At 36.9% G+C, this 24,229-nt stretch overlaps 1 protein-coding gene across 4 annotated transcripts in view; it reads left to right on the top strand.

The window, feature by feature from the left end:
* The window catches only part of LOC137930661 (rho GTPase-activating protein 23-like), a 399,966-nt gene that overhangs the window by 372,276 nt on the left and 3,461 nt on the right, over positions 1-24,229 (top strand). For all 4 annotated transcript variants that reach the window (XM_068773995.1, XM_068773994.1, XM_068773993.1 and 1 more), the window contains 8 exons: positions 17,722-17,880; positions 17,967-18,201; positions 19,842-20,065; positions 20,961-21,168; positions 21,399-21,658; positions 22,285-22,396; positions 22,875-23,088; positions 23,867-23,955. In XM_068773995.1, the coding sequence (XP_068630096.1) occupies positions 17,722-17,880; positions 17,967-18,201; positions 19,842-20,065; positions 20,961-21,168; positions 21,399-21,658; positions 22,285-22,396; positions 22,875-23,088; positions 23,867-23,955 (1,501 nt within the window). The remainder of the gene's footprint in view (positions 1-17,721; positions 17,881-17,966; positions 18,202-19,841; positions 20,066-20,960; positions 21,169-21,398; positions 21,659-22,284; positions 22,397-22,874; positions 23,089-23,866; positions 23,956-24,229) is intronic.

Raw genomic sequence — 24,229 nt, 5'->3', positions numbered from 1 at the left:
AGAAGATTAGAAAGATTTTAAGAAGCTAGAAATGTTTATATTAGCGTAGTGTTGATTATTTCACTTTAATTTGCTATTATCAAAAAATATTTCATATTTCTTTTAATATAATATGAAATCATGTTGAATTGTTATTACAACAACGCAGTGTGTTTTTTACCGACCGCAAGTGTCTTATATCGATATGAATCATTCCAAGTTCAAATTACCTCTCAAAGTATTAACGCGGTACGGTAGAAAATGATTGTTCAAGTTGTGATTCATCAGATTTAATATACAAGATATAAGAAAAAAAATTGTTAACTAAATGGATTCAAGCCTTTATCGCTGAGATTTATTTGAGAAAAGTATTTATATCAGATTACGACATGATGATTGCTCCAAAGTTGATTCTTGTCAAAAATTTTCATTAGCCTTTCAAACGATCCAAAGTTATTCGAGAACCCTAGACAGGATTATTGACACACTTTGTCATGAAAAAATTAATTTTAGCATTCACTTGAAAAGAATGTTTCTTTAGTGTACGCTTTCTTGGGACTCCCAAGGTTAAAATCTTCTTACTTCTATTTAAGAACTGGAACATGGCGAGCATTATCCATATACTTATTTTTATATTAGGAAATTATCTGATCCAAAATATCTACTACTGAAATTGAATTGCAATATAACACAAACAATGATATAAAACACAAAAGGTGGAAATAAATAATAGATTAATATTTTTATTCAAGCCAGAGTCCATAAGACAAACAATGAAATCAGAAAAGGTGGAAATAAATAATATAATAATATTTTTATTCAAGCCACGGTCCGATTTTCCGTTTTTCGTATAATGTTCCAGAATTTTGTTGTTTGCAGTAATATTGTATCTGACCATAGAGACTATGATTGCCTGGATTTATCCTGAATATTTTGCCATGGTTTTAATATACTATATTATGTAAGCTGCCTCAAAAAGCTACATAGACTGTACCAAGTTGTCACTGTATGGTATAAAAAGAAACATTCAACAATGGTGTTCAATTCATACCTAAAATAAAGGTAATTTAGCGCAGATTATTAAAGAAATATCTATATAACTTCCAATTTATTTTGTAATAAAGTTTCTCTTTGTGAAAACTCTTTATGTGTTATATGTATACAACACTGTCGTCATTATCGACTCGCCAATGACTTGTATTAGTCGGAACGAAGGACGGTAACAGGCGCATTGAGCGTGAAATGACCAATTGCTTAGGGCAGCGGAATCCAAATCCTTTGTACACCACATTGCGCTCTACGAACGGACCTCTACGCATTAATGACTGTCTAGTCGCCTACGGTGGAATGTCTACGTTCCTTTTTAGTCGTAGATCTACCAAGTCAACATTCCGAGATAAATGTTATGTTATCTTTAGATCGATGTTAAGAGATTAAGATAGGGATAATAACGTTTGATTTTAAATTAATATATGAGTTTAGCGTGTGGCAGTGAGAAAAATAAAACCCTGTTGTACACTATTACAGACTATTTACTACAAATCGTGATTGACCCAAGCAATCGCAGCGACTGCCTTGATGTCTCAATTTGAATTCGAACTAGTAATAATAAATTAACACGGAGTATTATCATTTGAACGCTATATCACTTGTATTATAATAAACTCTATAAAATAAAAACTGTGTTGAAATAAATTACAGGGAAACGACAATATATCTCTAACTGCACTTTCTCATTTCACAATGAATTTAATCGATCATGCATGTATAAATTGATTATTAAGGTAAATAAGTGGGTCGCGGCAAACAAAAAGCCATTAGATCTATCAATTTGATGTGGACAGCGCGTGTGGGCCACCGATTTTCGTTAATTGCACTTAGATATCGAATGTATCGAGTGGGCTTTGAAAATTCCTTTATTTATAAAATTTGATTATCGCTTCCATTCAAAAACATTCCATTATCGACTTTCACGTTTTAACATTGACTGATAATTATTGATAAAAGTTTTGATAAAACTCCTAACGATTGCCCTTTTAACATTCGAATGCGAGTGGGACGAAGATTGCTGCATGTAAACGAATAATCAATCATTTTTTTCCGATAGACCCACTGTACCTCTGTCGAGTTTATTATCACACTTAACAAAATATAAAAATTATTGTTGACGCCAGAGTAAATTTTTTATCTCACATTGGTGATAAGATGAATAATTGGTACATGCCATCCCTTTGCAGTACAAAACTACACAGAATTTTAAAATCAAAATTTCGCACAGTGCAGTGTTTATGCTACCTTGGCATCAACGGTGAAATGTCTAAATAGATCAAAAAAATTTGTAACTATAAATCTTTTCAAAAACAGATTTCCTATCTTGTGGGATTATTACCTTTTTCATATTATAACCAAATAAAAGTTAAAGAAGGAAAAGCTTTGGGATATTGATAACATAGTCAAAAAAGCATTTACAGAATTCGGATTACACATAATAGAATTAATTATTTTTTTAATATCCCTGCAGACTTTTCATTACCAAAAGCTATTAGCCTGTCGCATTTTTAGAAATGGTAGGTTAGTAACGCAGGTTAGAAATGGGTATAGGAGCTCTAAATTTTTTTGCTGATGAATAAATCCTTTTAAAGCGTTTATACACAAAATTATAAACAATCATCCTTTATATTTAATAATTTAAAAGTTGAACCGTGTTTAATTGCATAGTAATGTATGTAACGTTTCTATTTTTATCAGTCAAAGCATATATTTCTTTATCTTAAGGCGTTTATTTGTGGCCATTCAGCGTAACAGAGACACGGTACACGGGCGCCGCATACTTGCAACACAGCTGGCCGCGCTCGCCCGCATCGAAAGTGCACGCGAACCTTCACGTATAGATATCCCATTAGGGTGCTTCCAATAATTGACGTACGAGCGCAACGCACACTGCGGCACGTAATTACGTCGCAACAACGACGCACTCAACTCCCTGCAAATGCACAAGTAAGCAAATAAGGCGTTTAAGGCCCCCGACAAACTAAGCGAAAGATTTTATTTAATGCACTCAATTTTAAATGTACAGGTTTGTTGGTAAAAGGTGAAAAGGCTTTTAAGGAATAAATTATAGCTCATTTGTCGTAAATAAATGCATAGTATACACTTCTCAAAAAAATATATAGTCAGAAATAAGTTACGTAGTGATAACATAATAAGAAAAATTATTTCCAAAATTTTGATTACTATATATCAAAATTATTGTTTACGATCTGTCCCTATAGACTGCTGATAAAAGCTATCGGTCTGTCGATTTCCAATAGAAAAGACTTAAATATTTCACAGTCATCATTTTATACAGAGTGATTAGAAATAGGTATAAAAACTATAAAGCTTTTTGTTAGAAATGAACTATACTTGTAAAGCTTTTACATCTAAGACCAACCACCCCGTAAATCGTTCGTAACCACTTTTAAGAAAAATCAAAGAAATCTAGTAATATATACTTTGTTTACTTAGATACATCTTCTAACAATCTCTTTAATATTTAAAATAAACTCTTTAAATGATATTTGTAGACTTACAAACATCGTTTCAATAAATTAAATCACGCAAAATTTAAAACAACGAATCCGACAGTAATTTATGATGTTTCTCTTTGTAGAGGTATTAAAAATTGGGGTTTATACCTTACAATCGCCAAATGACATATTTATTTAGAATACAAGTATTTCATATGTGAGTTTTGGTGGAGAAAATAAATTAAATTAAAATTAAATAATTTTATTCATGTGTTACGATACTAATGTGTGGGCAATGACTGCACGCGCACATGGCCGCCACTTTGCCGGCGCGGCCAGACTGAGTGTCGTCGGGCCGATGCGAATGTTCGCTTGCATTCACGCACTTTGCAAGCCGACGAAACGTAACTCGATCTGTATTTGTTTTTATTGCGCGTCAACTAATATACAGAGTGTTTAGTTATTGGTGTTAAATTTTTAATGGATGTAAATGTATAGCTTATTTGCTGTCAGTCATTGTTCAAATCATTGAATTCAGTGACATCAATCAAAATAATAAATAACGTAATAATATAGTAAAATGGGGCGATTTCAAAATCCGAATTACTATACATTAAAATTCCTTTTATACTATCGTTTATCTTTCCCGCAGACTTTCTACTACCAGAACTTATTAGCCAGTTGCATTTTAATAGAATAACTAAATATTTCCGAGTTATCACGGTATATAACCGGAAATGGATACAAAATTGTGTAAAAGCTTTAGACTTTTTCGTGAAAAATAAAGGTTTCAATAACTAACAACCAAGCGCCCTGTGGAAATAAAAACTAATTTTCAAACAAAATCTCGAGAACGGCTTAACCAATTTATCTATTATTTCATATCTTGAGCCAAGGAATAGTTTTATGGATAGAAAAAAGGAAAAAGTACAAGGAAAATACTAAGAACACTATCCTTTTCCTTTTCTAAAATTAGATATCCCGGTTAGTAAACATAACGCTACCGCTTCTCTCATTTATTATATACTTCATCCGTCGTTTATGTTCCATTATTAAATTGTTCATCAATTTGTTATTATATTATATTAGATCGCACGTATATTTCGTTTAAATATGACATGCCAGTTACTTTTGATACAACGAGGTCCGACAAAGCAGCTCGTTATGAATGAAATCTTACTTTTAATAACTTGGAAAAAGGATTAACAAATGTTATAACTACATCTTTTAGTTAAAATATGGAGTAAGAACTCAAAATTCAGTTTTGTATCCATCTAGTTCTTTATTTAGTAATTACTTTTTCTTCACATACACAAAAGATGTTGGTTAACACGTGAAAGTTGACAGTGTGGATAATATCCGTACAACGGAAACCGCGAATCGGCATATGGCCGTCACTCGCACGCTTATCCCACAATCGCTCATGTATGCGCATACGCACGTCGTCCGCGCTGCCGGGGTGAACGACCTCATTGCATAGACAACTCACGCGGATCTAAATCCACTACAACTCAATGCAAACATTAGAGCAATCGATTGCGTATATAACATTTCAAAAGTAAACTACCCGCATGAATGTGTAGATAGCAAATATTATATTTAATTATTGCAATGAACTCCGTTAAGCGCTATTTGTTTTGCGAAGTTATTATGAAATTGTACTAATGCGGGAGTCACTTAATGTGGCTTAAGGTGTAGTACCTCTGGAAATTTCAAAATTGTTGATGTGAATACCACCTATGTAACCAAAAAACATTCCAGAAATAATCACCAAAAAAGCGATGTACAAGAGGTATGTATAAAAGATTATATAAATCTTGTAACAAGTAATTGATTGTAAATCTTTTTTTTTATTTAACAAATAAATACCAATATAAAAATACGACTGTTAAGTAATGATTTTTTATTATGGTCTACATAGGAATTTATAGTGACCACTTGGGAAGATGCCAGAAGAGCCCAATTTGGAAAAAAATACGATCATGTTGAACTCTTATTTGTTGGCAATTTTTATTTTTTTATTATTTTTACAAGTTTTTATTTAATAATCTTCTAAAATTTATTACAGGATAATAGATGAAAGTATATTATACCGTACACAGATGCCGACAAAGGTGTTTCTAATTTTGTAGTTTAAAAAAAAGTATAACTTACTTATCTCAAACATTAAGCTAAATTATATAGACAATTCATATTTGTGCAATGTTGACCTACGTTTTGTTAAACGAAATTCTGGACAACGCATGGAATGATTGCGCGTATTCATACTTTTCTTAGGCGCGATTCACAAAAAAACTTTAAACATCCGCTATTTTTCTTAAATATACTCTATTTAACAGTTTTTTATTTATCAAAATGCAGTAATTTATTAGCGTCTTCGAACTATTACAGGCATAGTAATATCTATAGAGCTATTTCATAATAACGCAACCGTTTACACATCGATGCAATACAGGCCATTGAGTAGACTTATAACGGTCGTTACCAAATAAGATAGATTAGCATTAGTCATCAGATAAGATGACTTTTACTTTCGCTGCGACTACGCTTCGAAACAATCGCGTCCGCGTCCAGTCTCTTCCAGGTCTCATTTGTTTCCGCGTCGGATCCGCTCGGCGGGCGAATATACCGGCAGGCGTTTGCCAATTATTATGGTTTACTTTCTATGGCTAATTGCATATTTATTGTGATCGAAAGCGCCCCGGTCCGTGATTCATGCGTGCGTCGGCAGCAATGCAAACGGAACACGAAACCGGCCGTGTTGAATGTTAGTGATTTTTATACGCTCACGGATCGATATGGAGGACAATAGGCCGTCGTGTTACACAGGTGTCGGATATAATCGTTAAATTCATTGATTCATTTGTTTATTATCAGTACTCGTATCTGACAGTAAATAAGTAAAATGGTTTTTTTGTCACTGAAACTTTTTATCGCTCTTTCGTATTTTACATTAAAAATATTTTATGAAATTGTATACGGTCCGATGTACCGGCTAAATAATAACTATGTGGGTGTGGTGAGTTGGTGGCCAACCCTGTACTCAAACTAGTTCTGTAATGCGCCAACTGCATATTTCCAAATTACTAAATAATTTAAAAATACAATTTTTTTTACTTTTATTAACAATATGAAAATAATTATGAAGTACTAATAGTTTCGTTGAATTCAATAATAATTTGAATATACTACACCAAATCTGTAAACAAGAAGCGCAATTTGCAAAATAATAAAACATAATTATGTAATTGTTCTATTGCCGATGTGGCCTAAAAAATAAAAGCGACACGCCCACCGCGGTATAAAAATTTTCACTACGTACTTGCTTCGAAAAAGGCTGACCACCGCTGATGTAATGTATATTTATCGTGTTTGTAAAGAACACATACTGATATAATATATGTGTTCCACAATAAAACGAATCTCAGATCATTAACACGATTGTTTATCGGATTTTATAATCTGTGTAAATTCTTAATTTAAAATCATGCATTAGGTTTAAAAAGCGCCTTCTGTGCGAGCGCTGCGAGGTGTGCGGCGTGTTGTCTGAGTGTGTATCCCAGTTCACTGGAACGTTAAGGCATTTTCCAGTTCGCAAGTTTCATGGCCAGCAGCCGCCGATGAAGCGTAGACTCGAACCGCAATTTTACCAACCGTCCGAACTTACGAGACCGTCAAACGATCCTCATTACGTATATGAAAGCATCCTGTACGTATATGTAATAATACAGATTTACTGATTCCCTTCGGAACTTTTTTTATAAAGTTATGGTAATTTTTGAATCGTGTATTCGATAATGGAATATATTGTTGGTGTAACATTTCTATTGATTTAGACGATGGCCGGTTTAACGAAATCACAAATGCTCTTACAGGGTGAAACTATCATTATATAATGATAAATATGGATATGGGTTAAATTTTTAATTCAGTCTAATGTCTAGTTATTATTGTCCTATTATCTTACTTGTAAAAGACACCGACCTATCTATACAGCAGCAGACATATATATTTATATGTGTGTTTGTTTGTTTTGCTAGGAAAAACATTCAATAATACCATCCAGTGTTATAAATAATGCTTAAGTTCTTGAATTTCACTTATTGATATTAACTTGTTATGAAAAACCTCGTTCTGTGACACTTTAAACCGTTTTGAACGCTTCATAAGAGGCTGTTGACCAATATAACTTAAGCCTAGGCTTCAGCTGTAGTTCAAGTTGTCTAATGGCAACCCGCCAAGCACTACACCCAGTGACCTAATTAAAATCAACTGAAATCGACAGCCTTCAAAAAACTTATCGCAGCCGCCTACAGTCGATTATAGCAAACGGGACAGGTCAATACCTCTCCGTCTTATCTGCTTTCATTTGTATACATATAGACTTAAATGGGTTGTAAACACGATTGTATCAACATCTGACCCCGATACGATGCGGTGACGTCCGGATCTGACGTAATATGGTATGATCTCATTAGATGTTTCTGCTGATCTCGTTTTTAAAAGTTAAAACAGTTTACATTTTGTTTTTATGCTACTCTTTTTGGTTAAAATTACCTTATTACTTGCGCTAAGTACAAAAATAACCATATGTAAACGCATCTTTAATTTACTTTACAACTGTTGACGTGTTCTAAAATCACCTGCCTCATTATTTTGCATAATAAAAGTATTTGAAATAACATTATTTTAATTACCTAAACATCTAGCCAATATACATATGTAGTATAGGAATATTTATATACTTTTAAACTAGTTCGTAACAAGAGAAACGGGGTTAATGCATAGTTGTAACTACTATGTTTTAGCAGCGCGATACAATAGCGATTATGGCATTGAAGCATGGTGCATCTCATTAATTCCGTAATTTTAACAGCAGTGATCTCCAACCGGAATACAATGAGTTGCTGTTTTACAGCAATGGCACCTTTCAAACCATGTATTTGTTTTGCATAGTACGAATCTGTGGTTCATGTGAAGCGGTCGCAATTTTCATTCGCGTAAACTAAATCTCCAACATACAAGTGTAATGTATACACCGGGGAAATCCCTTGTGTACACTCAGATTTTTGGTGCGCGTGCATCGATTATATCAGAATTATTTGTAGCTTTCTATAAATGTAATCGTGTTTACTTTAAATTTTTGTGCTACAATATTTTAATAAATTATTGCGATGTGTATTAACTAATCAGCATTTAGGTGAAATAAAATAAATGTATTTAATTTTTAATATTTATATTTAATACACACTTTTGTATTTTTATTTACATAATTTTTCAAAAAAGATAATTTTCGGTAAAAAAAATAATATCTTTTTTGAATACCTGTTAATATTGTCTCGCAAAATTTTCAAATTTTGAATTATGATTTGGACTATCAAGGAGCTTGTCTTGCCCTGGAATATATTAATTTCATTGATCGAACACACAGGTGGATTGTTACCAAACCGCGTGGGTCGCATGTTATAATAATAGTTTCATATTAGTTAATTATAGATGTGCGCTGTAACTTACCACTGTGTCATTATCAGAAAGATTTTGTTGTAATTTATAGTCCTTATCTGCCGCTATCTGTTAAAATACCCCTCATTAGACAGTGGAGCTACGGAAACTTTCTATACGATTGCGCAAGTATGAGTTGGTTATTACCAAATAATGTAGCAAGGTCCGCCAGTAATATTGCGGTTGCAGAGCAATGGAACCACAGATTCATAATAACATCACACTAAAAATATTAAAATTATTTTTAGTGATATAATATTAAAAAGCTTTCACCTATTTACAATATAATAACATTGTTAAAATAAAAGACATATATTTTTTGTTATACTTGTGACAAACATAACATAAACCATTGACGTAAAGTAGATAAAAGCGATTAGTAATATACTAATATTGGCGATTTCAAAAATTTTATCATTTTATTGTATGATAGACATTTTATTTCGAGGATTCCGTATCTAAGAGTTGAAAGAAACAGTTAGAGCGACAACGTTTAACAGAACAGGACATCATCCAACAATCAAAAAGTGTTTCCAAAGTCCACGTCTGTTAGTTTAAACCCTGTCCTTGTTTATGTTTTGAATAATTTTTAATCATTACAAAACTTAATCCGGATTTACGTATTCACGTTATGAACATAAAATATCATAAAGATTTAAAAAACTCTTCTCAGTACGAGATTTATAAAAAGGCAACTCTATCAACGTAGTTCTCTGTAATCAAGATCCAACTTATTTTATAAAATCGGTCAAGACGCAGATGACTCATCTGGTGGAGGCAACGCTTACATTGTTTATCGTCACTTAGTCACTATACGAGCTGTCAATCAAAAAAACGGCGCTACTTTTTAGTATCGTTCATATGTTACGTAAACTAGAAGTGCATTACGAAAACGGTTGAAGTGCACTCGTCGGGATTGACGTGCGGATCGGCTGGCTGTTAGATCATCGATCACGCTTAAGTGACAAAAGTGCAACCCAGTGATAGATTTAACGCTTCATGTTAATAACGTTTCGTGATTTTAGCTTTCGCTTTGCAAATTATATCATTTCGGCGCTGGCACGATGATGATAATGCAATTATGATGAATCACTACAGTGATTTATTCGCGAATCCAATTTTAGGATATGAAACCTATGTTAACTATGAACGTTCTTGATACAATAACTATTGGATTGTTTTAAATCTCAATAGCAACCTGCCGATAATCAACTTTCTCGTTTTCGTATAGATTCACACTTTAAAATGCCCTTTACCACATAGTGACACTCATCACTGTAATGCGAATGACTTAAAGTGTCAATAAGTTATTTCAATAAACGATAATTTATTTAATAATATCTTTATATAAATTCGCGTATTATTCTACGATCACCTGCAAACCATGAGAAGATATTTATGAAAATCACCTCATCGCTAGTGAGAGTAAAATTCTGCTACAGAGGTCTGTGCCAATAAAAAGAATTAACCATTTACAAAGCAAGAAAGCTTTGTTTAGTCACAGGCACTTAACAGTTAGAATAGTTGAAGAACGCGCTCATGGTGATAATCGATAATTTAGGAATTTCACTTTTTTGTATTTTACTAACAGTCTTTGATACTTAGAGTTTTTTGTGTAACTAACAATAGTAATAGGTAAGAATAAGATAAGTACCCTCGATGATAGTATTCAGCAATCGGTAATGACAAATACAAAAACTGTTCGAATGAGTCACGCGCATTTTTTTAAGTAGCCAAATCTTAGCAAAGTTATACTTTGATGACGCATACGATCAGCAGAAATACACCGTCATTTACTTTCAAATCAATAGACAAACAAAAATTTTACTTCTTTAAGAAAAACGATGAATTTTAAAATATAACGGAAAACTCGTTTCAATAAAGCCTAGTGATAAAAGCACTTAGTGCATCTCAGAGTTTCCGATGGAAACTAGCGACAAAGGAAATGAGCGCGGGAAGCGTCCGGAAATTTCACATCCGCAAATTTACTGTCCTGCATATTGCAAATATCCGACAGGAGCATAACTTTCGCTGTTTGAACATCAGTTTTATTTATTTAATTATAGGCAGGCAAAAAAATAAACGTTATACGGGAACGAGAAGGTATGTATATATATAATATATCCAAATCTCAACTTTTAAAAGAAATAACCAAGTTCTATTGGTATAATGAAAGATATGACGAATTGAGATTACATACTCAGCGCATTTGCAAATCGCATTTTATGACATCCGCGAAGCCTATTTACAGGCCATTGTGCTGACACGATAAGGATAATCAACACTCAAATCAAGCAACGCAGCTTGCGACCGTTTCTATTGACCGACAAAATACACCTCAGCTCAAATTATCAACGATGTGTTGAAATATTAATAGAAGAAAAATTATTTTTACTACATATATTTATAACGATAAAATTACTGGAAGAAATAAAACTAGTTTCTTTGTGAGTTCGAAGAAGTGAACTTAATTAATTTTGAAAAATGAAAATAAACGTTCAAAGAACAGGAGACAAAAAATCGAGTTGTCCCCATTGTAGCCAGCAAGTCGTCCGGAAAAGACTATCAATTTCCGAACCGTGAAAACGACGTGTTGGCAGACGGCGCGGAGTCTGCGGACACTTTCTCTGCGCAGACTCAGCGCGCGCCAGAGTCCTTCAGGCGTGCGCGCGCGTCGCCCGCCCGCAGCCGACGCATCCGCGCTTCTCCCACATTTATTTCGCTTCCACGTCTTACACATCTCAGACGTCTTTATTCGTGCATTATTCAATCCACGCGCTCAAAATATACGTGATGCATAAAACGTGAAATAAAATTTGAACAGCTATCTGTTTACGCGATCGACATTACACTGGGATGTTGCATTCATCGGATTCGTGTGACAATTATTGACGGTTTAGTGACCAGGTATAATTGTGTTAGCTAAAGTGGTTGTAAACAATTGCACTATTGTGCGATCGCCGATGCCGAGCGTTGACAATGACCACGAGGCGTCACCGCGCTCAACTTTGACGCCAATGGACTCCAGCCAAGCCATGACGTTCTGGTACACAGATATATTGGTGAGTTTTTAGCTCTGCGTTTAATCTCGTAAAGCTTTTTATTCTTGCGGCGAATGTTTATGTATACAGTGGCGGACGTATCGACGTCGTCTCTCGGGTTTATATTACTCGTTTAGTTTAACCGCAGCGAAACAGATTTCCGCACGATAGCCTACGTTTTACAATAATTACAATTACAAGGCTTTCTTTTATAAACTTCTCAGCTATAAAATAATATACCTATTTTATATTGAAATATCTTCTCACTTCATGCTGAACTTGAGCCTCAATTTTACTGTTATTTTTTATATTTCAAATGCATCAAAAGCATCTTTTTAGACCTTACAACACTTATTGAAAATTTAATCTATTTCCTAGCTAATTAACAGCTGTTTACCACTACAAGAATTTTATACTAAAAAATAAACTAAATCCCGGTCTGAATGTATGTAGTCGTATTTATTACATTTATAATGAGACCAAGGTCATAGAGAAATCAGTATTTTTTTAAATGTGAGTGATGCTTTTGCATCACCAGTTGACAGCATGTGACGGGATGATGAGCTTCGGACAACGAAAAAAAATAAATAAACTGTCAAAATGGACACTTGTAATACTGTTTGATTTCCATCACGTCGTTCGGTTCCAATGCCACACGTCTATTGTGAAAGGGTCTTTTATGCGCTCCCGACGGTCAGCGTTTCATGGATTTAACTCCTCTCTGTGTTCCCTTGACTTAGATTAAGTGACATTTGCCGGTCTCCTCCAAGGTTCATCTCCTATTACATATAAAGGACATTCGCGTCTACAATTACTGTTCTATTGGAATATCTTAACGACAATTTATTACCCTGACGGATTACAAAGTCGTTAAAATGTGATTTTCCTTCAGTTAATAAATTCACATTTCACTAATGTTTGTTCTCTCTCAAATTTTCCTAATACTTGTACATTTACAAACCATTAGACCTCCTAAATAATTTCCATGATGACAGAAACAATTACGTTTTCTTACAAAACTTATCCCCATAACTTGCGTTTTAGAAGTAAATGCAAGCGATTCTACCAACTTGCAACGCATTGTAAATTTATTATTGTTCGAAGAGGGCCTCTACTGCCGTTTATATTTAAGTTAATTGACCTAGTTACGTTCTCTGTATAATTACTTAAACTTTACTGTGGTAAGTTTCCCTTGATAGAGGCAACTTAAATAGAATCAACCACCACGCCAGCATCAAACGCCAAACAGAATCACTAATTAAACTGATTGTTCAGTTCAGAAACACATTCCTGGACTGAATGTCGGCGCAGGGCCCATGGCACTGCAAAGTGGCCCTTACACGTTTCAACATTTTCTAGTATAAAAATTAAATTAGTCTTTCATTTTTATTTTTTATTGTAATTTTACTACACAACTTATGTTCATAACTAGAAGCCAGATTAATTAATGCCATAAATATAGATCCGACGCTGTAAAAAACGTCTTATTATTTGTAAAATACATAAAAATTTCGTGCAATTAAATAATCTAAATCTGTAATGTTACTAAACACTAAATATTCAATAATTTTCACAATCTCCGAAAGTTAATTATTGGAGCTGTTACACTTTGCTCAGGCCTGCTGGTGCATTTAAAAGAAAACTAAATATTAATAGGCTCAACATTTGATGGAAAGCGTGTCAGGTGGCATAGTCCGATTCTTATCTCGCGCTCGTGATTTTAGAGTCTATTTGAAAGCACGTCTGTTTTCTCACATAATCAAAGCGGCGTGCCGAGATGATATCGACACACGAGCGGTTAATAAACGCCGCGGGCTGCACGCGTGCGACTTTTTTTCCGAAACGCAGTTCGCGGCGCCCGAAATCGGTATCTGTATCAGCGGGTCACTTTCCTCGCGCTTGTCACAGAAAATGAATATTTGTCGCACGTGACACAATGTTGGCGCCGGTACATTCAATCTTTTTGTAATCTATTGTGGCTATTTTTTTTAAATAATTGTGGGAATTACTGATTTAAAAGAAATAGTTGAAGCTATTTTTGTGGGAAGGCCTGTGCTTTGCATTTGGCGTCAATCTGCTGATATGATGATGTTGAGGTAGTGTAGTTTTCTAAGTCGTATCGTACAAACAATGTTACGTTATTTTTTTTAAAAATGACAAGAATAATATGTTAAAACTAATGCAGGTCATAAAAGTAGGCCAAAATTAAAAATAACATTTTGAAAGTCTACAATCACAGATCGTACAGCTACGCTATTTCAAATTCAATTAAAATTAATAGAATTTCTTCGCATGCCATGTTACTGGTGATTGCTATAGGAATACCATTATTGTTGTGAGTTAAATGTTGCGCTAAGGAAAGTAGCGCGGATCGATTTCGGAGCGTCGGTAAAACGCGACCGAATCACTAATTGACGAAGTGAGTTACGAACCTAATAGACACGAAGAAAATGAACTTAATCTAAACTCGTAAACACGTGCGAAGACGCGGCGTCGGCTCGCGCACAACGGCGTAGGCAGGGATTGCTGCCTCCACCAGGATGCCGCAATTCTCGCAAATTGTTTAAGTACCTCGATGTTTTTCTATCTTACGTCCAATCAACACTCGTCAAGATAACGTCTTTTAACTTTTGCGTGGAAATGTGTCACGGTTATTTTGTACACAATATTAAATAGCTTATTTTATTCCTTTAAATTGGAATACACTTATAATATTAGCAAACTATCATTTTTTCAATTTCATACGTTTTAATTTTGGAATGAGAAAAGTTTTAAATATTTTAAACAAAAGTAAACATATACCCTTACTATATATATTTTATATAAAAACACGCGATAAAAAACTAAATTTACCTGTGTATTGAACGCTCAGCTATTAACGCCTAGGAGCACGAAAAATAAATATTAACAAGAATTTCGGTATTGAGGCCGCCTTTGACTGTTGTCACTCAATAGTAATTTATGTAAATACGACCTTCGACTTCCTTAAACAGTTTCAGTTTTACCGTGTGTTGTTCCTATCGACAACCTTGACTGTTGTAAATTATAGGTTTCTTAGGTGTTACAAGTATTTATGAATTAAGAAAAGTATATGTATTAGTTAAACAAATTCTATTGTATTTACAAATCTTTGTATGTCAATTTTTTGAAATATTTTTGATGTTTGCCAACTTTGTTTAAAAATAAAACTCATACAATTACGTACACACATAACAATTCATTAAAAAATCTAGTTGTTCATTTTCATTTGCCAAAGCGATGAACATTGTCTTCGGTATCTTTCAACATTTTAGACTAAGGAAAAAAATAAATTCAGTATTACTAGTTAACTTCATCCGATGTCAACTATTATTGATTTTATAAGCGTGAATCATTAGTGCAGCATTGATTTAAAGTTATAATAAACAAGCTGCACTTGATCAACTCCTTTCTCCTTATCCGATCGTCGATTAATCGTGACCATTTTCGACAATAGCGGGTCTCGCATAGGCGTGAATTAATTCGCGCACAGAAGCGAACTACGCCATATACGGTAACGTAACGTTAACCGTTTAAAACAGGAACAAGATAAATAGCCAACGTCTGATCTTTACGTATCATTCGACTGGCAGTACTTAACCTTATCAAATATATGGTTAACTTATTACAAATTTAACAATTAACAATAAATGTATATATAAATTAAAATTAATCATATAACTGAATCTGTATTAATGTTTATTTTTAATCATTTTAAGTAAGCAAAGTATAAGCAATATTTAACTATGTATAATAGTTATATAATAAGCAGTATAACCTACCATCACTATCAAATAATGTATGGTTACTTTAAACTGAATGCTGTAAACTCCGATCAATTGTTATTTTTTTGTTTGCATCCCAGTTACACCGTTCTCAGCTAGTAGTTTGATTAATACCTCTAAAAGATAATAAAGCCGAAAACAAAACACAGTTAATCGCAGTCGTTTTAGTCGTTTTGGTAAGCTAATGCCCATAATTAGGGGGTGAAAGCGAGGCGAGACGTTTTTATTTCAGTTCCGTGAGCCATTCGGTTCGCACGAGCTGTCTGAAGCTAAACGGTGATCATTCTAATTTCGACGAAGAGCGTGAAGCCGTTCGTGTATATTGTTTTAAGCTGTAGCCGTGAAATTGTTCTCGATCTTGCCGCTTAATCGACTACTATTTTTAGCTTGCTTTTAATCGATTTTCGTCAATGTTACTTTTCGTTTCTAACTATAACATTTGAAAGCAATCCCTTTATTATTATGTTTTTTTTATGTGTCACGTTGGAATGTAAATGGTTAATGCACGCTCCTCGGCTTGATGAATTTGTCTTCGAACGTCGCATTCGAGTTGACACAGATGAGTGATTTTGTTTAAACATAAGATAAATCTTAAATAATTCCGTAACAAACCGGCGTCGTTATCGTTTCCGTTAGCAATGTCATCTTTTATTCCAATAGCGTAATAATAATTACCGCGTTGGCGAATCAAAGCTCTGGCACCGGTTCAAAAGAAAACGGACTAGAATATTTAAAAAGAAACATTCCGGTCGGTGTAGGTTTCCAATCTCGCTTCATGACATTACCGTTCGGTCGTTGTACTTCAAATACATAAATACTATAACACCAGTACACACGTAAGTTCACAGCCGCATAATCTATTTGTACTAAATAAACTTTCTAAAAACTTTCGCTGTACAGAATGAAAACAAATAGTTGCGGCGGTAAATAAAAATAAATTTGTAAAAATGCAAGATGGCGGGCCCTACTGCAAGCATACTCTGTCGCGACGTATTGAAAACTATTGAAGAAGTCGGTCGACGATTGATGGACTCTATTCACGTGCTGCGCCCGTAATTGTTTAGTTGTGGCGAAAATAGAAAAGACATTGTAAACAAAGTGAAAAGCGAGTGTATCGTTATTGCACAGTTTTTATTAGCTAGTCGTATTCGTCGATCGCATCATTGTAGCATTCCGGCAGCAATTAAAAATTACCTCTGAAGCAAGTGTTTATATTGTCAAACTACAGAGGAATTTGAAGGGGTGTTTATTATTAAAGCTACAAGTCTATTAAAAGGTACTTTCTTGTGTAATATCACAAAATTATGGGCGGCCCTTGTTATTTACCATCAGTTGGTCGTCGTACTCGCATCGTATGGTAATTTAAGGATCCAGTAAAGCGTATCGTGTTATGCATATTCACAGACATACCGACCGATACTAGTTCTTGTTTAACACGTACGTTTTGCTGTCAAATCAAAATGTTTTTTTCGATGTCTCATTGCAAACTCATGTCTAACCTTAAATTTTTTCCTTGCAACACAAAATCCGATATCTCATCTTACATAGCACTGCTTTTGACGAATTTAACTGATTGCAAGGGAAAAAATCCGTACCATTATATCATTCGGTAATCGATTGACGTTAACGGCTCTCATATTTTTTTCAACTTATATAGCTTAATTGAACATGGAACTCATGGAACTGAAATTCTCGGGAGATATAAAATTATAAAACAAAACATGGGCAGGCCTGAATGTGCAAATGAAGCATTCCGATTCAAGGGCGCCCAAAAGAGCTGAACTTCGATTTCGATTCGGCTGGTTGCTATTACTTGGCTACAATTCTGACGAGGCCAATTGGTTGTCCAACGGCTGAAACTAAACAATTTGCAATTTTCTTTCGCAGAGCCCGGGCGCGGCGGGCGGCACGGGCGCTGGCACGGAGAGCGGGTCGCGCGACGCGCTGGACGTGCGCTACTCGCTGGCCGCGCTCGCCGACGACTACACCAAGCGCAAACACGTCGTGCGCGTCACCACCGCCGCCGGCGCGGAGCTACTCCTGCAGGTGACACTTGCGGAACTCATACAGATATATAACGTGATGAATCTTACTGATGATGTTAATATTTACATGTTAAATGTAAATGACAGGCGGAAGGCGCAGCTGATGCTCAGCGTTGGCTGGAGGCGCTGAGGCGTCACTCCGCGGAGCCCCCACCGGCGGAGGCCGCACCCTCTGCCCTCGGCACCTCGCCCGCCTCTAACACTACCGCGCCCTCTTCCACTCCTGCGCCCGCTTCTGCCAACGTCACCGCACAGCCAGACTGCCCCTCGCCGCTACCGCCGCAGCGCAGCAAGAAAATCACAAGGAATAGATCGCCCACCGGTAATACCTATTTTAACTCTTGCTCATAATTTGCATGCTCGAAGTTTACATGAGAGACTGAAAGAGAAGATAAATAGAAGTAGCAAAGTTACCGACGTGTGTCGCAGAATTGCTTGTTTGAAGTGGCTATATAGGCCAAAATTATAATAGCAGCCGTTGGAGTCAAGTGTCTCGAGTTGTTACCACGAGCCTGGAAACCCGGCTTGGATAGGCCTCCTGCTAAATGAGCAGATGACATAGTTGTCCGTGGGAAGACGATGGACGCGGGGAGTGCAAGACCAGACCAGTGCGCTCGTCGCGGCGATCTTTGGTGAAGGCCTATGCCATACAGTAGGTGTCTATCGACTAACATGATTAGACAGGCTTAAATTACTATTCTCCATAATTAAAAGTGATTTAGACTTTACGTCGTAAGGTGTTGTAGAATAATTTTTTTCACCTCCCCAATCTACACTAAAATGTTCCTACGTACTGTTGATTTATCAAATGATATGGCCGTAGTTTGACCACAGACAAAAAGATAATCACATCATCGACTAAATAAAGGACGAATTTAGTTTGTAGATCTATAGCAATAAAGTCGAGTTTAAATTGAATTTCGCTCTTTGGATTGAAGCAAAGATCGCGCTCTGAATGGCAGCACTGACAGTGCATACACAATACTCTTTATGTTGTACATTCTTTACATTAACGTGTACATATGTGTATAGCATGGTCAAATATATATACTATGTCCATGGAGAAGAATATTATGTAAGAAGTTTAGATATAAAACTGCATTAGTAACGGTAGCAATGCGAACGTCTAATTACGGTCGGCGGTGAAATACCAGGTTTAATAATTGTAGTCACGCAAGCCATGCTCGCTTTATCTATATCATCTATCTTAAATGAACTATTTGTTCAGAACTGCATGCAGACCTTAACACGTGATTGGTAAAGGTGAAGTACACATCGTACTGCGTTGTATTCATTACCTTATCACCTCGATGGATAGTTTATTTATTTAATATAGTTTTCTACGTTTATTATAATAAAATTACGTGTAATTTTGACAAAATTATTAGATATATTTAACTACCCTGCAACATATCTATATGTATAAGAATTTGTTGGTGCAATATAAAATGAGTCAGCCGATCGCACCGGCACAAGCATGGTAGACGCTCAAACCGATTTCGATTTTTAAAAACGCTGACGCTTTGTCACATTTTAGACGATTCTACAAAACTGTTTTTTATTGCAGGAAGAATAATAATGTCAGAGTTACTGCCATCAAGCTATTTAAATAATGTAAATATCTCGAAATTACAATTTGAATTAGTTCTTTAAATCTTCGCAACAATAGAAATGAATATAATATAATATAATGCGATAGTCCAATATTAAATTTTGAGCACTGAGAAGACAGATCAGATCAAGGCAGATTAGGAACTCGCGTAGCCTTAATGTTAAAGGAAGATAACGGTTTAGTCTGATTGTAGTTTCTATCAAATTGTGCTCTTTTAACATTCATTAGTGACCTACACAAGTGGTCACTGTATACAATGCCATATGGATCACAATATGAATAAGGTAATAGAATCAGCGCTCCCATTAACGCGTATTACCAAGTAATTACTAAACGTATATAACAACCAGGTCCACCAACACCGACGCTGCCGTCATCCCCCAAGAACAAGACATGGAAAGGTCGCATGGCGAAGCAGTTACGTCGCATGCAGGGCGGTACGGGAGCGGGCGCAGCGCCCGGAGCTTCGCCCGCCGTCACCGGCTGGCTGGGGGCCCCGCTGGAGCGTTGCCCCACAGATCCAGAACACCCTGGTGTACCTCTCGCTGTCACATTACCCGCTACCGCCGTCGAGGTAAGTCGCCGTCATCGTATTTATATATATACCGGAGTAAATAACACGTTATAGTGTAAAATGGTTCTCAATAAAAGTTGATATAGATGGGATATCTGTGCGAGATGATCAACATTCACAGTATGATGATACAATGCCTCGCATCGCTTTTACAGTAATAACAAGCGAATTGGATGCAAAGTTCACTAAAGGACAATTAATTAAATATATACTAACGGTCACAGCACAGTATATTTACAATGATATCCTCCTCATTAAACAGTAATTACCATACTTTTAAGAAAAAAAAAGAAGTTGGTAGCAGTTAATTTTGGGTGTCATAAAGTTCATACAACCCTGTTGGGACAATGTATACGCTTCTATAATAAAACTTCTGTAGCAATTTTACATTTATGCACGAAAATATTCAAAGCTTATGCCAGGGCAAGATTAATTTGATTAATAAAGCATATTATTTTAAAAAAGGTTATTTAAAGAAAAAAATGTAAAATTGATGATAAAAGAGTAGCTTTTGAGTTTCTTATCAGATTCTCCCCGATATAACTAATATTCTAAACTTAGCAATAAAAGTATGTGAAGAAAATTGAGTCCAACAATAATGTATTTATATACATTTCCAAATGTACGTTAATCAATGTCTTGATTTTTCGCAGATGATTAGCAAAGTCCATTAGAAATTTTCATAAGAAGCAGAGGCTTCAATATATTCGTAGACCTATATCATTCAAGCAAAGCCGTGTTCTTATAGCCACCGCAGTGGGACTGCGCGGCTGTCGAGGCGTAAAGTCGCAAGACTGTTTAGCAGGCACAAATGTGCTGATGAGAGGGGTTTCAGAATAAAAAGTAATATAGTTGCTTTATTATTAGTATAGCTGATAATGTGATTGTCGCGCAGGCGTACGGTCTGCGCACGGTCGGCGTGTACCGCGTGCCCGGCAACGCGGGCGGCGTGGCGGCGCTGGCGGCGGCGCTGGACCGCGGCAACGCGCCCGCGAGCGACGCGCGCTGGGCCGACGTGCACGTCGCCTCCAGCCTGCTCAAGGCCTACCTGCGCCGCCTGCCCGACCCGCTGCTCACGCACCGCCTCTACCCAGCCTTCATAGGTACGCACACCCACACTCGTCACCACCACAAACCACCACTTCACACAGTATCAGGAGCAAAGCTCACCGTAAGGCACAGGCCTCCCACAAAGATCTCGCGCTACATACATCCGGCTACAAATGAGTTCAATGTTACTCAGTTCTGTTACTGATACCTTATATACGATGAAGATGCGCACGCACGAGGCAACTATTCAGGCGATGTAGTTACAAGTTACTGTTTGTTGTAGCGGCCGACCGTTGCGGAGAGCGCGCGCGCGAACTACGGCGGCTTGTGCACGCGCTGCCCGAGGCGCACTACGAGACTCTCAAGTACCTGATCCAGCACCTGCGCAACGTTGTGGCGCACTCCGCGTACAACAAGATGGAAGCGCGCAACCTAGCCATCGTGTTCGGGCCCACGCTCGTGCGCGCCGCCAGCGACGACATGCTCGCCATGGTCAACGACATGTCCAGCCAGTGCCGCATCATCGAGTCCTTCCTCACGCACGTAAGTTGGACATTATGATACCATACCTCTCCGATACTCGCGCTTAATTCATTTCCTATAGCTGGTTCTGTCGGCATTTCAGAAATTATCTGTTTCAAATATCTCCGTGACCTTAGAGCTTAATCATGCTATCATCATCATGATCATTTCAGCCATAGTACATCCAGTGCTGGATATATACTTCCCCCATACATTTCCAATAGGGCCGGCAGACAGCGGCCTGCATAAAGCTTCTTCCAGCGACTTTAAGAAGTTCGCTGTCCATCTTGTAGACGAACGCCAGACTATAGTGTCTTCTATCCTTTCTTTAATAATAGTGCAATGAATCATCATTATTTATTGTCATAATATATTGTAAGCTGCTTTCATTGTTTAACTATTGATCTTCAAAGTGCATGTGGCGCCATCTATTGACCCATTCCGTAAGTAAGGAACGAGTTAGTGTCTTGGCATCACACAAAGTTACTGTAGCTATGTTAGTTTAAATATCGAATAAATATACTTTATAGGGCTTACTTCTTACCATCACCAAAAATTTTCGTTTCAATAAAAAAGTTTAATAAATGTGTTTGTGTGTTTTATAAATGTGCATGGGTTTGGTATTAACTGGCTGTTTGTGTGAACAGTACTCGTGGTACTTCGAGGAGAGCGCGGGCGAGCCGCCGGCCGAGGCGCAGTGCGGCGACGCGCCGCAGCCCAGCCGCGACCTGCTCATACACAACGTCAAGAAGATCGAAGGTACGCGAAAGCGCACACACGCGCGCACAAGCACATGTCAAATTATATATACTAGTATATTCTTGCTTAGATTTCTCCTAGTTGTCCCCTAGCTGCCGCTCGCGTGGCCTGCACTATTACTTGTGGGTGTAATTTCATAAAACCTATTCGTAGTCATTTTTAACAGCAAGTCCCTAACGGGTAGAAATTCCTAAAGACTATTACAAATTTTCAAAGGAATGTTCATGCAATCTCTTTGCCATGCAAATTCTGAAGGATCCAGACAAATTATAAGAATCTTAAGTGCTTAACTATACCGGTTGTCACGTGATTGTCATCTTCAATTTTACGTAAAAATTTAATGCAACAAACTCCTTCAATTATATTTTACATAATGATCCTGATCACCAGACTTGCATCGATATATATAGAAAGTATATCAACAAAACATAAATTACCTGCTTAAGTTTTATAAGAGTTTGTCTTGATTTATGCGCAGGCAAAGACGTATCGACGCGCGACATCGTGTCGTCGATCATATCGGCGGCCAACCGCAAGATCCAACGCAAGCCGCGCACCAAGCCGGCGCCCGATAAGAAGTGGAGCGACGCCGACAAGTCACCGCCCGCCTCGCCCCCGCACCTCACCACCTCGCTCGCCGACTACGACGGCCTGCCACGCCACGACCACCGCGACCAGCGCCCCGCCGACAAGTGAGACACGCACCCCTCCACCACCACCACACAAACACACCCACACATCAAAGTTCTACCTTCTCGGGCGCCGTTGGGTCGGAATGCTAAACGAGTCTTATGTCTTTTCTTGTGTCTGCTGGCTGGTTTCCGCAACCAAGCGACACTGCGCCATTTTGCATACTGGGCTGCCCGAAGTCTCTTAGAGATCCGGTGAAACTTGTATGTTGTAGAGTAAGCCGAAGCTATCCCGGGAGACTTGAAGCTTAACTATTGTAAAAGAGGTTTTAGGCTAGGCGCCCACTTCGCCTTGCCACCTCGAACCCGAAATTGGAATCTGCAAATGTCACTAGAGCAGCAGTGAGCCTAGCCTCAGATATTTGAAGATTTTATTGTTAGATGAGCTTAAACTTATTACAGTCAAGAAGTATTCTTATAATAATAAGAATACCTTCAATACGAACAGTGTTCGTATTGTGAGGAACTTAAGACTTTTGTAGCACGTACGTAATGTACAGTAAATATTACACACTACCCACGTGTTTTATTCTGAACATTTTAATATTAATAAGTATAAACAAATAAAACTTTTTTTCATTGTTCCTCTGCGCAAGTAAATTTACAAGTTGTTGGTAACAATAGTTACATCAATAAGTTCTGTATATGGGCGCATGCTCACTCCACCAATCCCATTTGTAATCACTCTAGAACGCTCGACCTTCTTAAATTGATTTGGAAAAACATGACAAATCGATGCATACATTTCACTGTTAATTATTGTAAAATTTCTCTGTTACAGGATTGAGATAGAAACAATGTCGACGCTGAGCCGCGGCCGCCAGGAGGTGTCGCGGCACGCGCACGCGCTCAACAACTTCTCGATCGATGGTAGGTGGCGCACGCGCCCGGCCCAACGCCGCTTGCTTATAGTCTCGTCAGTGAAAGCATTAGCGATGTAACGCGAGAAAAGCTTTAATAAATTTATTTCTTATTATTTGTAATATGCAATAAATGTGTCTACTATTTGCCCCATTAGGTGTCCAGTACTGACGTCAGAGAGTAGACACACCAATCTCTTAGTTTTGTCCACGTTAAAGGTATAGGATTGTGAGCGTGCTGTTGCAAGTGTGTGCGTGTACTCGGTTAAAGCCGTTAACACGGG

This window comes from Battus philenor, unplaced genomic scaffold (genome assembly GCF_028537555.1).
Source record: "Battus philenor isolate CCGP_79_NKW_IND1 unplaced genomic scaffold, ilBatPhil1.0.hap1 SCAF_6, whole genome shotgun sequence".
NCBI lineage: Eukaryota > Metazoa > Arthropoda > Insecta > Lepidoptera > Papilionidae > Battus > Battus philenor.
The sequence above is the reverse complement of the archived record's forward strand: the minus strand, read 5'-3'. Positions and strand labels throughout refer to the sequence as shown.